The sequence below is a fragment of the Drosophila teissieri genome, chromosome 2L (assembly GCF_016746235.2).
Source record: "Drosophila teissieri strain GT53w chromosome 2L, Prin_Dtei_1.1, whole genome shotgun sequence".
Taxonomy (NCBI): domain Eukaryota; kingdom Metazoa; phylum Arthropoda; class Insecta; order Diptera; family Drosophilidae; genus Drosophila; species Drosophila teissieri.
In genome coordinates, this window is record NC_053029.1 from 8800586 (window position 1) to 8816883 (window position 16298).

Sequence of the window (16298 nt, forward strand, 5' to 3'; positions counted from 1 at the left end):
GTCTCAGAGATAGGGTACAAAGTTCGCTTTCGTTTTTTATCAATATTCAAAGAAACAAAATTTCTTGTGCATTAGTTTTATGTGTTGTAAATTTTATTTATCAAAAAACTGGGCTTTGTTTTTGGTTTTTTACGTTTACAATAATCCCAACAGGGGCACAAGATTTACTTTCGTTGCAGTGGAGGCAGTGATTACTGTTCTCGACCCCTCTTCCATAATTATATTTGGTATGTGGCATATGGTTTTAGCTTTAGGTGTCCACGTAATTAGATTACATCTCCACGGAAAATGGCACTGTTCAGTGGTTGAAGTTTGTGTGTGTTCGGTACTCGAGTTGGGGTTTGGAGTTTGGGGTTTCGTTATCGTTTCCTGGATAGGATAGCAAATGACTTAAGACAAATATTTAACTGCTACTTAGTTCGAACTGCAATCTAGGGGGCGGTGGTGTCCTCGCGGGGGCGTCGATTGTACTGCCGGTTATTGCCCCCTTGGCGACCGTACTCATTGTATGTCTGCAGGTTGCTCGGGCGAACCCTTTGCTGGTACCTTCCGTTCAGATAGTTTGATGGGGCGCGACTGCGCGCATCTGAGCTCCAAGAGGAGCCCGTGGACCAGCCGTTGGATCCCGGATTGGAACCAGCACTAGAGCCCGAATTGGATCCTGCACTGGAGCCCGGATTTGATCTTGCACTAGAGCCCGTGGACCAGCTTGAGTAAGATCCCGGTCTGGAGCCCGATCCTGCTACGGGTCCGGAAGACCAGCTAGATCCAGCATTGGGCCTCGATTGCCAGCCGGTGTTGGAGCCAGGATAAGCTCCGGCATTGGATCCAGATGACCAGGATCCGGAGTTGGAACCGGGATTGGACTGGGAGCCAGGACTGGATGTCCGGTCGGCTGACCAGCCTGACCTATAATCGAAATCTGTTTCCGGAAGTGATCCAGCTGCACCCGAAGACGATCCAGAGGAGGGAATCCTCGTGTCAGAACGATCTCTAGAACCGGAAGACGCATATGCACTGGACTGTGCAGTGCGAGCCACAAAGCTGTTACCTCGACGACGGCAAACCGTGCACCTGGAAAATGATAGCCCTTATGTTGATATGTGTGCAGCTAATGAGGTTGCTCAGATAACCCACCTGCTAACCTTGCTGGTCAAGTCCGCCTTGAGCGTCTGCTGGCGCGGCTGTACGAACTGATCCTGCTCCTCGATGACGACTAACCAGAAGGAGGCCAGCGCATCGTAGTAGTTGCATCGTCCATGGCCATGGCACTCGATCACCGGCTGGGCGCGGAACTCCTCCAAACAAGAGCCAGGGGAGACGAGGTTCTGTCCAACACCACCGACGTTGTCCAAGGTGCTCTAAAATGTTTCGATGACAGAGCGCTTATGTGAGATTCTTCATTTTGAGAACAGTAACCTACCATGAAGTAACTGTAGCCGGTCCACATCTCCTCCCAGCCGCCGGGGCAGTCCGGAATGGACATGGATTGCGAGTGGAGGGCGATGACCCTGGTCGTCGTTTCGCACACAACGCAACTGGGGAAAATACATGGCAATAGTGAGGATATTCCAGGGTAGTATGGAATTGGCACTTACCGCGAAATGTACTTCATGAGGTCCCTGCCCTGAATGGGCGCCATGGTCATTGGCATCGGCTCGGCGGTGGACAGCCAGAGACTGTCGTCGTTGTTCTGGGCAAAGTGGCAGACGTGTTGATCGCACAGCATGTACGGCATGGTGGTGAACCTCATCATGCAGGAGCCGGCCTGACCTAGATCCTGACCCACCGCCCTGCTGGCGCCCACGTTGCCGGACAGTGAGTAGCCCTCCCAGAGCAGATTCGTGTTGGCCGGACACTGGGGCACATGGACGGACTGCGAGTGGCGGGCAAAGATGAATCCGCGGCTCTTGGGCGCCGGCGGGGCTGGCGCTGGGTCACCTTGCGGTCCGGGAAGACCAGGCAGACCGGGCGCTCCGGTCAAGCCAATATAGCCCTTGTCACCACGCTGTCCTTGCGGTCCATCGGCGCCGGTGTAGCCCATCTCGCCCTGGTCACCTCTATATCCGAATGCACCCGTTTGACCCTGGAATCCCTCTAGTCCTGGTGCTCCGGCATCGCCTTCCTCGCCCTGGAACCCATCCAGTCCGGGCTCACCGCGATCTCCTTGTCGGGCCATGGAGTACGAGTAAGTTACACCTGGTTGACCCTTTTGGCCGACGAGTCCGTCCATGCCATCAATGCCACTCCAGCCGGCGTCGCCAGGGGCACCGCGTGGTCCTCGGGCACCCACTCTTCCGTTCTTGCCCGAAAGTCCGGGGTATCCTGGCTCACCCTTGGCGCCATCCCAGCCAGGTTCGCCCTGGAAGCCAAAGTCTCCGATGTCGCCCTGCCTGCCCACAATGGCATATCCAGACTCACCGCGCTCACCCTGACGACCCATGTCGCCAAGCTCTCCCTTTGGTCCAATAATTCCATGGAGACCATTGTGGCCAGGTGCACCGGGGAAGCCGACATCGCCCTGCTGTCCAGGTGGCCCCTGGATCTCGGGTCCACGGTGTCCGATCGCACCGTTGGGTCCACTCTCGCCCGAATGTCCGGGTGCTCCCTTCTGGCCAATGCGTCCGGGACGACCGATTCGTCCGTCGAGACCAGCAACGCCTTCGTCACCTTTCTCCGCCGCCAGTGTGATGCCTGGACGACCTCGAGGTCCTTGGTCACCCTGGAAGCCCTTAAGGCCTTCAGCTCCATCGAATCCAAGTTGACCAGCATAGCCAATGTCACCGCGTTCGCCCTTGGCGCCGTGAGCTCCAGTAAAGCCAATTTGTCCGACATCGCCCTGCTCGCCACGTTCACCCTGTAATCCTCGATCTCCGGTGAAGCCGCGATAGAAGCTACCGTCCTGCAGGTTCTCCACGCGACCCGGGAAGCCGACTTCACCTTCGTCACCCTGCTCACCCTGCTGTCCACGCTCACCAATGATGCCACGTGGTCCTTGATCACCAATCTGTCCCGTTAGTCCATCCAGACCCACAACTCCTCTCTCACCCTGAGGACCTCTGGGTCCCTGGGGTCCAGCAAAGCCAGTGGCGCCCTTCAGGCCATGAGCTCCGTGGCGTCCAGCATAGCCTTCGGATCCCTTGGCTCCTGGCTCTCCTGGTCTACCCTGTTGGCCTTCAAGACCGCGATCTCCTTGCTGTCCCTTTAGTCCATAGCGACCGGGAAGTCCATTGGGTCCAGGACTGCCCACTTCACCCTTACGGCCAGCAAGTCCATCGAGGGCCACTTGCGAATCTCCAACGGGTCCGCGCTGTCCCTTCGCTCCGGCAGCTCCTGGATATCCGACGGGTCCGGTCAAGCCGGATTCTCCGTCATCACCCTTAATGCCACTGTAGGCGGCCGCGCCCTTCGGGCCTGTACGTCCTGGGTATCCAACATCTCCTTGCTCACCCTTGCGTCCGGGAATGCCGTTAGCTCCGGGATAGCCATCCGGTCCATTGTCACCAGAGAGACCTGAAGGATAGCAAGGTATACGATAATTTTAAGACTTGTTTTACAGGAATGCTTATAAAGCATAATTAGACAAAGTCTAGATATCCGCTCACCTTTAGGTCCTAGCACGCCAAGAGGTCCACGAGGACCGATGTCACCCTGCCGTCCGTTGAATCCAATCTCACCACGCTCTCCAATCTCGCCAATCATTCCTGGAAGTCCGGATATGCCGGGACTGCCGGGCAGGCCCTGCAGACCCGCATTGCCGAGAAGTCCACGACGGCCAGAGAAGCCGATGTTGCCCTTGGCGCCGTTCTGTCCATTCTGTCCCAGCGAGCCCACCTCTCCCTTCTGGCCCTTGGTGCCGTGCGGCGCCTGGCGACCATTGCGTCCGGGCTGACCCTTGGGTCCGGGCTGACCAACCAGGAAATCACCGCGCTGGCCCTTGTTGCCAGGCAGTCCTGTTTGTCCAACTTGGCCATCGGGTCCCTGCTCGCCCTTCTCTCCCTTGGGTCCTGGACGGCCGGAGAAACCGTACTGTCCGGGTGCGCCGACATCACCGGGGAAGCCCTTAATGCCTGAACGTCCCGTCGGTCCAATCTCTCCCTGGATCACCTCCTGACCAGGTACACCGCGCTGTCCCTTGTATCCAATGCCGCCATCCAAGCCAGGTTCACCATCGCGACCGGGTAATCCGGCGGCTCCCTGCAGTCCGTAATCTCCAGTTGGACCGGGATAACCCTTGGCACCACTGGGTCCGGAAATAACTTCACCAGCGGGTCCACGTTCACCAATATCGCCACGAAGTCCGATAGCTCCTTGCTCTCCCTTGGCTCCCTTGAAGCCCTTCGGGCCGGTATAACCATCCTCACCAGGCTCACCAGTGTTGTCGTAGATCTGACCCGGATTCGGCTCACCCTTGACGCCCTTGAAACCGGTGTCACCATCGTCACCGCGCTCTCCCTTCAATCCATCATAACCCGGCTCGCCGATCAAGTAGACCTTGGGAGTGGTGGCATTCCTTCCGGGAGCGCCATCACGACCATCGAGTCCTGGTTGGCCATCGCGTCCTGTGAAACCGGCATCGCCGTAGTCGCCGCGCTGTCCGGTTTCTCCGCGCTCACCCTGGCTACCAACATCTCCATCACGACCCCTGGCACCATCGTCACCCTGCTCTCCGCGACGTCCGTCGTCGCCGCTTGGACCTGTCTCGCCCTTATGCAATGAGCCAATAGTCTGTCGCACTCCATCGGGTCCGGGTGCTCCAACTTTGCCTGGCTCGCCGGGAATACCTGCTAGACCGGGCAGACCTTTGTGGCCAGCCCTTCCGGGATAGCCTTGCAAACCCTTTTCGCCACGTTGTCCCATGAGGCCGACAGCTCCGCGGTTTCCATGGCTACCCGGGTAGCCGGTGGCGCCCTCCTGGCCACGGGGTCCTCGGGGTCCGGCATTGCACACGGGACAGTCGTCACCGCGCAATCCCTTGTCACCAGGCAGTCCACGCAATCCGTTTCTACCATCGTCGCCGGGAAGTCCGCGATAACCGGGCGGCCCCTGGGAACCGGGAGGACCAACGATGTTGTAGCCCTCTCCGGGCAGACCCTTGTCTCCGGGCAAGCCGACATCTCCGCGATCGCCGCGATATCCCTCCAAGCCGGGTATACCATTTAGGCCAGCCTCACCCTTGGGTCCGACCACATTTTCTCCCGGTTCTCCGTGCAGTCCATATCGGCCGGGTAGACCAGCATCGCCGGGAGGACCCTGCGGTCCCGGGGGCCCAATGAATCCATAGTCTCCCGCCTCACCGCGCTCACTACGTCCAGCGGCTCCGCGACTGCCGCTTAAGCCGGGATCTCCTGACTGACCAGCTTGACCGATGGGTCCGCGTCGTCCCGGTTTGCCGGGCAGACCTGGTAGACCTGGTTCTCCGGGCGCTCCGATGTCTCCCTGGGATCCAATTGGTCCGGGCAGCGATTTACTCAGGCTGGGATCGTAAATTCCGGGGGGACCAGCGCGTCCTTGAACACCGGGCATGCCGTCGAATCCATCCTCTCCACGATCACCTGGGCTTCCGTCCAATCCATCAGCTCCAGTCCAGCCTGGCGCACCCTTCATGCCCTTTTCTCCAAATCGACCGGGCTCACCATCCTTACCGGGCTTGCCGCGCTCTCCAGGTCCTCCGATCTCACCTCTTGCACCCGGCAGTCCATTGCGTCCGAAGGCGCCCTGTTCGCCGGTCAGTCCCTGTAACCCCTCATCGCCCTGGGGTCCCACGTATCCCTTGTAGCCCTTCAGGGTGTCGTCTGGCTTCAAAACTCCCGACAGGCTGTCACCTGGATCACCCTTGGCACCGGGCGGTCCAATCAGTGAGTAGGGCAGCTCCGAAACGTCGCCAGTGTCGCCCTTGGGTCCCGGCAGTCCCGGGTCTCCCTTCTCGCCGTTAAGGCCAGCATATCCAGTGTCACCCTTGCTACCGCTATCGCCATCGAATCCGGGCGGACCCCGGGCGCCATGCTGTCCGGTCTCGCCCCGATTACCCTTGGTGCCCTTGGAGTTGATGCCGCCCTCGCCAGCCTCTCCGGGAGGACCCTGCTGACCGGGCTTACCCGGCGGACCGCGAACTCCGTTCGGGCCGGGTGCTCCGCCTGGACCCTGCTGACCAGGCCGTCCGTCGCAGCCATCGATTCCACGGGGTCCTGGTGTACCGGGCTCACCGCTTTTTCCCTAGATGGCCAGGTGGTAATGGAAATGATTACAATTTGTCTTGTGAAATAAACTTATTTTATAGGATCATGTGAGTCTCGAGATGCACAGCATTCAGGCCTTAATAGGGTGCATCAAATATGTTCACTGAAGAATATATCAAAAAAATACGTTGATAACTCACCATGATGCCAGGATAACCCATTTCACCTCTAGTTCCAAAATCGCCCTGCAAATATAGTTTTCAAGCATAAGTTATAGTTTAAGGATACAATGCAAGTGATTCCTTACGCGATGTCCTTTCTCGCCTTGTTCGCCATACTCGCCGACATCTCCTTTCTCGCCGAGTGGTCCTGCCCGTCCCGTTGGGCCTATATCACCGGCAGGTCCTTCCAAGCCGGGTACACCAACGGGTCCTGGGGCGCCCATACGTCCCTTGATTCCCTTGCAGTCGCATAGCGTTGTGTTGCAGATCTGAAATGAAGAATACATACGAGTATAGAGTATATAGTGATTCGCCCAAGGAATATGGAACCAGGCATGATTGCCCCTGATTGAAACTCTCATTTGGACAATCGAAGATGTCACAATCAATTCGTTTTCTCTAGCTTGTGCCATTTGCTCATGGTGCAAACTAGGAACTAGCTGGATGCTTTTTCATATATATATACATAAATATATAAATGTAAATAGCTTGCAATTCTGTGATATCTTATTCAAATCATATGGGAATGACCTTCGACTTTAGAGGGCTTCTGCTGGATGGATTTGTGCAAATTCCTTGCATAGTCGTTTGCAAAAGTCAAACGAAATCTGGGGCCGCCTTAGCCAGAAAATCAACAATAATAAGTAGAGCTGCAACATTTTTCAGCTGCAGTTCGCAGTTCGCAGCTCGCAGCTTTAATTGCACAGTTTCCGTTTGCAATGAGATAATCTTCTATATGAGTACGTTTACTTTTGCCCAGTCAATTGAGCGAGTGCATAGAACACGCTCACTGGACCTCGGAATGAAGTTGAGGGGATTCCGAAGTGAAAATGTGGCAAATGGGGGGCGGGACGGGGTAAACGCTGGAAAATGCTGGGAAATGCTATCCACAGGCAGCGCATTTCTAACCCATTTAATGTGCATTTATTTATAAACAACAAGTGCAATTCGGTAAAAAGCGATTATCTGGAATATCTCCCATTATGAAATCGCTTTGAATTCCCACTTTTGAGGTAGGTTGAAGAAGTGGCAGAGGCACACCTATGTATGTACGTGGATTTATTTGGCACATAGGTTGCGGCTTCCTCATTCGTGTCAGCATAAACATCCTTAGTTGTATTTCTCGTATTTATAGAATTGACATAATTTCAAATTTCATGTTGGTTAAAATTTTGAATTTTATGGCCGCCTTCATTAATTTGGAATTTCAGTGGTCGTTCAAGTTTTTCTCCGACAGTTCCTCCAAAAAACCATTTCAAAATAAAGTAAAAAAAACTGCACACATGTTGCACGCATGTGTCGAGGTTCTTTGCGTAAAATCTCAAACATTTTTGCATACGAAATTTGTTTTTATTAATTGTCTGCTGCCTGGATGAATTAGTGTCAAATGTTTGGCAAAATCTGTTCTGGATTTACAAACACCTCCGCCGATGGGAGACTAATGACTAATGGGCAAAATGCAAGCGACATCAGCAGAGTTCAAAGCCCCGGAAGATCCTACTCCATTCGGTTCCCAGAAGTGAATCTGTTCGCAGGAGATCAAACCATCTGTTAACTAAATATCCACATCACCAAATCCCGAAACGAGAACGCCAAAGGTAAACAACTCTGAACAACTGAACTGAACTGAAAGCTGAAAAACTAGAAACAAGTGAAAGAAAAAAGACATTGCCATTGCGGTGAACCATAAGATGTTGTTCTTCCCGGGCGAACAAATGAAAAATCCGAGAAAATGCAGATACCAAAATAAAATCCAACTCCCCCCCTCTCCTTCGGAAAATTCTGGGGCTGCAGGTGCACGAAAGCAATTGCACCCGATCGCTGGAAATGAGGAGCCAACTGTGAGAAACATCATAATACATATACGAGTATGTGGGTGTACCAAGTCTCATAATATTCAAGCATTTCGAATATATTTCGATCAGTTCTTGGTCTCATTCAAGTCTTTTGTTTCACAGCACACATTCCTTCAATCGAAATGGCTGCAAAAGAAACCGAACGAATATCCAAAGGAGACACCATCGAATTTCATTCAATCAATTTGCCAAATCTGAAACCCAAGGAATCCTCCTCGGATAACACACTAAAAGCGACATTATACTCGTATATCTGTGAAGATATGTATATTCGCAGGCAAATGTATGTCAAACTGTTGAAATTGTTGCGGTAACACGTTCAAAAGTGACAGCACTGCAATTTCCTTGAACTTGACACTGGGCCACATATGCTCCAAATGCTACATATAGCACACTATATGCTAAATGTACATTGTATGCCATGTACCCCGTCCATATATGGGCCACTTTTTTCTTATTTTATTTGATTTTTTTCGGTTGGCAGACGGAAAACGCACTACTAAGTGGCGTCGTCGAGGAGGAGAAACCACTCGAAATCGAGGGAATTGTGGGGCGATCTGCTGTTTCGATGGCTGTTGCACTGTGCGCTCTTCTTTCACATATGTACATATCACACATCTACATATACCCGTACGATACCCTCGATTCCGCCGATGTCAGCAGAGGAGGCAGTGACTGGGAATATTCGCCGAACTAATAACAAAATTCCTCAATGGACACGCGTGTCTGCGCCAAGTTGGCTCACCAGGTGTTGGGTGTCCTCCCCATTTTATAAAGCGCGAGTGCTGGAGAGGATTTAGGACATTTCAGGTATGGAATTTTTTTAATCTCTCATTTTTGTCCCTAATGCCATCGGTTACGCCACTGTGTCTGAACAAATCGGCGTACTATATGCAGCTATATGTCGACTTACATACGCGGTTCTGTGCGAGTGGCGCGCACTTAAGCGCATTTACACATGTTAAAGGCAATTGTGCCAGTTGTGCCGTCCATTCAGGCAGCCAAGCCATGGTTTAAGGTCAGAGCAAGGCCTCCACACGGATATATATCTTGATATCTGGCATATATCTGAGGCGACAATTGGGCACACCCACCCACGCTAATCGCTTGCCGTGCGGAAAGCTGCATAGATGACGAGCGCTCCAGCTGCAGCGTAATGCAACTGAGCTTCTGAGCTTCTGAGCATCTGACCATCGAAGTTTATTGGCCCGACATGTTCTGGATATTTGGATTACATATATATTTAGATGTATATATGCATATATCTGCAGTCTGTGGTCCTGGGTATCCAATGACAATCCTCGGGTGCCAACTTTTCGCCTTTCCGCCGAACTGTAAGCGATATTACCTTAAACTCTGCCCACTGCAATTATTCAGGGAATGCAAAGCGCAGCGAAATTTCTTCGAAAGAGATGGAGCCACTTGGGTGATAGAGATGGAGACAGATGGAGAGAGATGGAGGGCTGAAGAAAGAGAGGGGGAGAGGCGTCTGGTAATCTGGGTCTCAAAGTTGGTGGCCTGCTACGCCCGGATGTGGCATACAAAAAACAAAAAAAAAAACAAAAAACAAGCATCATAATTATAATTATCAGAATGTGACATATAAATCACAGCTGATAAGACTGGACACATTTTCAGGCCGGGTGAGCTGAATTAAATAATACATTTCAAATTTAGCATTAAATTATATTTTATACACATGTATCGCATACAGACATTTCACATTTATTCGTATTGTTTCTCGAGTTCTTGGGGACAAAGGGGTTATCTGTTGCAGACAGCCACACATCAATGTGAGCTCTTTGTTGCCAAGGAGAAGCGAGGATAGGAAGAGGATACTATTAACTATGGCTCATGCGATCTAAGACTTTTGCTTTGTTAGATTTGCAATGCCTAGAAATTTCCATCTTGTAGATACGCTTTTCAAGCCCGAGTGCCAGATTCAGCTGCATCTATCGAGGATCCTTTGGTGCGTCACAGTTGACCCAATTTCCCGCGTCAGACAACACGCGCCATCAATCAACCGCATTTTCATTTTCACATTTATATGCCCCATGAAATGGAGTGGGAATTTCGCACCATCAACAATAGCAACAACCAACAACAAATCTGTTGTTAAATGTGCATCATAAACGAGTGCAACAATGAACGGCATTCAAATGCAGGTATTAGACGCCGGAGTGCTAAGTAAAATTTAAAATATAAATTTATTACCATTCCACTTATAGTAATCATTTCATATCATTGGCAAATTAGGTAAACATAATATTACAAGCCCATTATAAAATCACAAACTGACTTCAAATAGTTGGCTGACATCCCACAAATGCATTTTATTGACCATTCAACCCAGTTGCTCATTGCAAAAGTACCAGATTGATGGCAATGCATGTGCGCCAGTTGGCATAAAAATGCCCGATTTGGGGCCACAGCTACAGGGTAGCAGTAAAAGAAAACGTATATGGGCCAACATATGAGCAGCGTGTGATTGACATGAAAAGGCAACCCCCGCACTTACTCACACTAACATTCATGTGGAGCATAGTATGTATAATGGATGCACATCTGGACGGGCGCACTTGCAGCATGACATCATTTTGCTCCGGCTTGACATTAAGTCAACATGTGGAGGAGATGCAGAGGAATCTGCACTGCCACTAGCGAACATGGCGAACATGGCGAGCATGGAGAACACCCACGCACTCCGTGCGCCTGGAGCAAAGCCAGTTGGACCTACTTGAGTGCCCGGTTACGGCATCGCGGCGCATAATTGTTTGGACACAAGCCTGACAGATGCTAACTAATTGCCGTGCACTCAAATTAACATTGAAATTGATGGACAGCGCGCTGTCACAACTGAATATTCGCAACGATCGTCAATAAAGTGGCGATAAGGAAGCGCCAAGTGATTGAATCGCCTCTGCAGTGGCACCTGCCCGGAATCTAGGTATTTCTAGGAGTGCAAATTGCAAACAAGTCAATTAAAGTGAAGTCTTTCATCGACTATCTTGCATCAAAGCATCTACCTTTGTTAGATTGGCAAACTCAAGTATTACCTATTGAAAATTGGTTAAAAATCACAAGTCATTTAATATGCACCCCATATCGTTCGACCTTTCCTTCAAAGGAGCTGCCAATTGAATTTCACCCAGTTATAAATCGTTTAAAATCATCAACCCATTGGTTAACCATCTCAACGGCAGGCGAATAATTCAGGCAATCAAAGCACTAAAAAGTTAACCGAGCAAATTAAGCAGAATTTATTTTTAGCCATGACAGTAGATGTCTGTCGCCTGAAATGGAATCTCAGCAGTGGAATAGCATCATACATTGTATATACATTGCCATATAGTGTCTAAATATATGTATAGAATTTCAAATGCTCAGATGAATATCAATTTCATGAGCCCGTACGAACTGATAAGGCGGCAAAAAAGGAGAACAACGAGCTGCAGTTATGAGACAGATGACTGATAACCCAATTTCACTAGCTTCGCTCATAAATAATCGTTTCAATTTACGAAATTCATTACAAAGACGGCTACTAAGTGGTCCCTGCCCATATCACTCATACGACATGTTGTCCGTATCGCACACACACACACACACACACACACACACAACCGCGGAGAGAGAGACTTCGCATAATTTCCGCATTCAGTTGCAGATAAATAAATAATTGAGTCAAATTGAAATGCAACTCGCCAAACAATTCAGCTCAAGCACGCAAATAAACTTCCACGAGGAGTGCAACAATGAGATGATGATCATTGTTGTCCGCCCCGCTGCCCCTCTCCCTCCTTTCTTGGGCGGTCTCCAGTTGGATCCCCTCCCCCCTTTCCCAGCTGGACACCCATCCCCATTTGGCCCCGCTCTGTCTGGCCGGCGGTGGTCAGTGATTTATGGCAGCAGCATCGGATCACTTCGGACCAGGATCGGGCATAAACAAAAACCCAAGGAGAGCGAAACTGAAGACTGAAGGGGAAGGTGCACCGTAAGAAATAGCTGGGTGGATAGTAGTCAATTCAAATCAATATTATGATTTTGAAATTAGATATTTTCTTAAATTGTATAAATTAAATGTATAAATGATTAATGAGAGGAAAAGTCTAATATCTCTCGTCCTCTTCAATAACTAAATGAAAGTAATACAATATTTTAACAAGCTACTGATTCAAAGTTTTAAGTAATGTATTTTTTGGTAATTTTCCGTTAGTAGCTATGATTTTTCTGCGTGCACTATTGAAGTTTCTAAGACTTTGGACAGCAACAGCAGCCGCCGCAGAAGCAACAAAACAACAAACAGCCAAGAACTTTCAATTCCAATTTGAAATGGTGCAGAACGTCAAAAGATTGCCGCCTCTCCCCCGCCCCCTGCAGCCGTCCTCCTGGCAACCCTTCATTCCAGTGAATCTCTAAGAGCGCCCCTCACCGATCACTTGAGCTGCTGCTAATTGTCGGAATCGAACTGCACACACACACACACACACACTTATTCACAGGCAATAACGGCATTTCCATACATGTACACGTATTTATAGCTGGGCAAGTGCAGTAGTGCAAGAGAAAAGGGTAAGGGTGCGAGGGGGAGTGGTGAAGTGGGGAGAGCCACTGATAAAGACCATTTATCAAAATTCATTCATGGAAAGCCTCAGCTGCAACTGCAATCGATGAGTTCATCTCTCTCTTCTGCTCTTCGATTGAAGCAGCTCTTAAGCGATGGGCTCTCTTTTCGCGGAACGGAAAAGGAAATCGTTTGTTCGGCTAATGAAGCTCCAAACTGGTTGCAAAACGCATTGCGAGAACAGTTTTAAGGCCACTGCCTGAGATCTGTTAACTGTCTAGAAAGTATTTTCAAAAGATGCTGGCATAAATACCCTTAAAAACTAAGTAATTAATTACAATTACTTGTAAAAAGAGTAAGTATGAATAATGTGGTATGTAAATTATTTAAAAACAGGAAGCCAAGTTGATAATGCACATAAAATATTTCCTTATAGCTTGTAAGTAATGCATTGATTAGGCGCATACAATGTGTCTGATTTACTAACGCTCTTATCAACGCTAGTTCTGGCGAAAAATGTGAATCCCCCATGCGTTCAGATTAACTTAATGCACCCAGAATATGTTTATTAATATATTTTTTGAAATACTGTAGTAAAGGAACCATATTTTCTATAAGCCTTCGGTTTTCGAGAGGGTAATCCGAGCAACGGTAGCTAAGCGAAGTCAAGTTTTTCAGCGTTTTGCGGTTAGTCTTCCACTGGCAACCCACAAGGCCTGGAGACCTGGGAGCTCTCACTCGGAATCGGGGAGTTAGGGTCCCAAGCCCATGGCATTGACCACGTAACCGAGTGCGAAAAGAGCTGGGCATCGGATTACCAAAGTCGTCAGACGAGCTGCACACTTATGATGGCAAACACGTGAGCTATGGGACCAGATTTCCAGATCCCAACGAATTGAGTACACGAATTGTGCATTGAGTTAACTGCTCAACTAAGCTAAACTAAACTCGGATCTCTGGTAAAGGCATTAAGTCGAGCCAAGCCGATAGCCTCTGCGACTTCTGGCGACACTTGTTTCAATTCTAAAGTGTATTTATTCTAAATTCAAGTCTAGAAAGCCATGTCACAATCAGCGGAACATGCTATCAATGGCGTCAATGCCGCCAACATAGCAATAGGACTAATTAAATGTGTAGATCAGCGGGCAGCAGGCCAGTCGCCCCCTGATAAGACGCGAATGCCATCAAAAAGTAGGTGCCGCCGGCATGTGCTCCATTTTTCATCCAGCCTTACGAAATCTCTGCGATCCACAACCCCTAAACATTAATATACAAATTATTTCGGTGCATGCTCAAGGTAATCTGAATTCGGTAGCTCAGCGCTAAAAAGTAGTGCATAGTTTTTGGGGCAACTGCAAGTATCGTTTGCTTTGCACTTCTGTCAAATCATTTCACTTGATGAATTCGATTTGCTTAAAGAATTATACATAAATACATAGAAAACCCTAATAGTTTCTGTTTCCTATTTTGTAAAACTGCAAAAAAAATCAATTAAATTGTAGTATTAACTAGGAACCTACGCATTATTTCTTTGTTTTTTATTCTCATTTCGGTTCCATTTAGCAACTGATTATAAACCAATTAGGCGACTAATCTCGCAGTTTTTAAATATAATTCTAATTGCCAGCCGGAAACGTAAAATGGGTAGCCAAAAAAAGCAATGTCCTCCAAATTGAAAGATCAGGGGGTTATCAATGGGCGTTATCGCCAACCTCTTCACCTGCAACATTATGTTGCCAAAATTATTTAGTGACATAATCGATCCCAAGCTGGACTTGGACTCCATTGAACCCCCAGAATCGGGAACGAACTGAAAGGAATTATCTGTCGAAGCCAAAGAGTTGCGACTACGCGATGTTTTCATGCCGGAAGTGTGAATGAATCAAAGAGTGCAGTGCTGCAGAATAACAATAACAATAGCTGCGGTGATTAAGAGTCGAGCTCCAAGCTCCAAGCTGACCCAATTTTATATAGTTGCTTATGGTTGATACTAAATGCAAAATCAATGACTACGGATACAGTTTGGAGAGCATTGGAGGACATGATAATTGTCTTCCAAAGTGTATCAGAATGTAATTGTTATATGGTTCAAGTAAATAAAAGCTGTCTGATGACTGAGTTAATGAAATTTGTATATACAGTTTGACAATCACTTTGGGTAGGATTTCGCACTCTCACATACTCAAACTGTGGTTAAAGTTTGAGAAGCACTTTAAATAGCAATAGGACTTTCTGAAATCAACTTTACTCAGTGATTTTATGACACAAACTACAAGCTATATATTTCACAAGGTACATTTTCAAAGAGTTGACAGTTTTAAATATTAAAATAAGTGTTTATGTTTCGTATGATTGTGACTGCTTAAAAGTTAATGTCCTTAGCTTGCACTTACCTTTCCATCCGCCAAGGTAACGGAAACCAGGCTGCCCAACAGATAAACGGCGCCCAGCAGACCCGAGAGATGCCTTAGATCTCTGGGTAACATCCTCGATGGGTCCTTTGGTCCTAACCGCAACGTATTTATGTCGCACTCTATCTAATTGCCTCTGTCTCTCTCCCCGCTCAAAACACACACGAAACTGCCAACGAAATAAGCATAAATTAGGTTTTCAAATTGAGAAATTTTTGGATTCTTATTAAATACGCTCAATAAACCGACATTTGCAAATCAAAGTGTTAAAGAGTTGAGGATCGGAAAAGTGTGGGAAACTAACGGAAAACGCTGATTTGCTGCTGCTGCGATCGTCGGGCACAGCACTCTCCCCACATGTGGAGATCGTCTAGCGTTCGAAGTATTACTAAACACGAGCCCCGCCAAAGAAATTCGAATTCTTCGCCCGCTCGCTCGGCACGCTCGGCTCCACTCGTCAAAGTTCGGCCGCTCGATCGGCCCTCGGCCCACCAATACCATCGCAGGTCGGCGCTGCAGTGGTGTGCGTGCCGTAGGCACAGGCCAGGGACAGGCCCGGATGGATGTTTGGATGGAGATTTGGCTGGAGGTTTGGATGTTCGAGTGGATGTAGCTCTGGTTCTGGTTGTGGCTGTGGTTCGGAATTTAGCACTTTGACGCCTTGAAACGAGGAAATGAGGAGCACAGCCCTCTAACCAAATCGAAGCGGGCCGACTCTAAGCACACCCATTTTGGTACCGTATATCTGAAGGGGTATAATCATTTTAATTCTCTCTTTGAGCTATTCGAGCATACAAGTCTTTTTAGAAAACCACGCTAATGTAATCTATTTTTTAGCAGATCGATAGGTGCACATACCATATAATAATTACTTAAATGTATGTTCCAACTATTGACACAACATTTTGCTTACCGGGTATGTGCTAGTCTTTACACTCAACTCCAGCTTGCCTAGTAGTTTCATTACAATTAGATGCTAGTTTGTTTGTCGCGCTTCTTGTGATTAGGTTAAGGCTTTTTCATTTAGTATTTACATGTATGGCATAAGTGTGGTTGATAAGACGGAA

The 16298-nt window shown here is 48.7% G+C and overlaps 1 protein-coding gene across 1 annotated transcript; it reads right to left on the reverse strand.

Annotated features, from left to right (window-relative positions):
* Positions 1–60: 60 nt before the first annotated feature.
* LOC122616938 (collagen alpha-1(IV) chain) lies at positions 61–15633 on the reverse strand. Its single transcript, XM_043792567.1, has 9 exons — positions 15536–15633; positions 15214–15400; positions 6487–6669; positions 6380–6424; positions 3606–6216; positions 1599–3513; positions 1424–1538; positions 1138–1361; positions 61–1074 (listed from the first exon to the last, which is right to left on the reverse strand). The coding sequence occupies exons 2-9, from the start codon at positions 15304–15306 to the stop codon at positions 432–434; spliced, it is 5829 nt and encodes a 1942-aa protein (XP_043648502.1). The 5' UTR covers positions 15307–15400; positions 15536–15633; the 3' UTR covers positions 61–431.
* Positions 15634–16298: the final 665 nt, after the last annotated feature.

Coding starts and splice junctions, on each gene's coding strand:
- LOC122616938 (XM_043792567.1), bottom strand. CDS start 15,306: ATGTTACCCAGAGATCTAAGGCATCTCTCGGGTCTGCTGGGCGCCGTT. Junction 6,425..6,486: donor AAGGCGAGAAAGGACATCGC/GTAAGGAATCAC, acceptor CTATATTTGCAG/GGCGATTTTGGAACTAGAGG. Junction 1,075..1,137: donor TTGACCAGCAAGGTTAGCAG/GTGGGTTATCTG, acceptor ATCATTTTCCAG/GTGCACGGTTTGCCGTCGTC.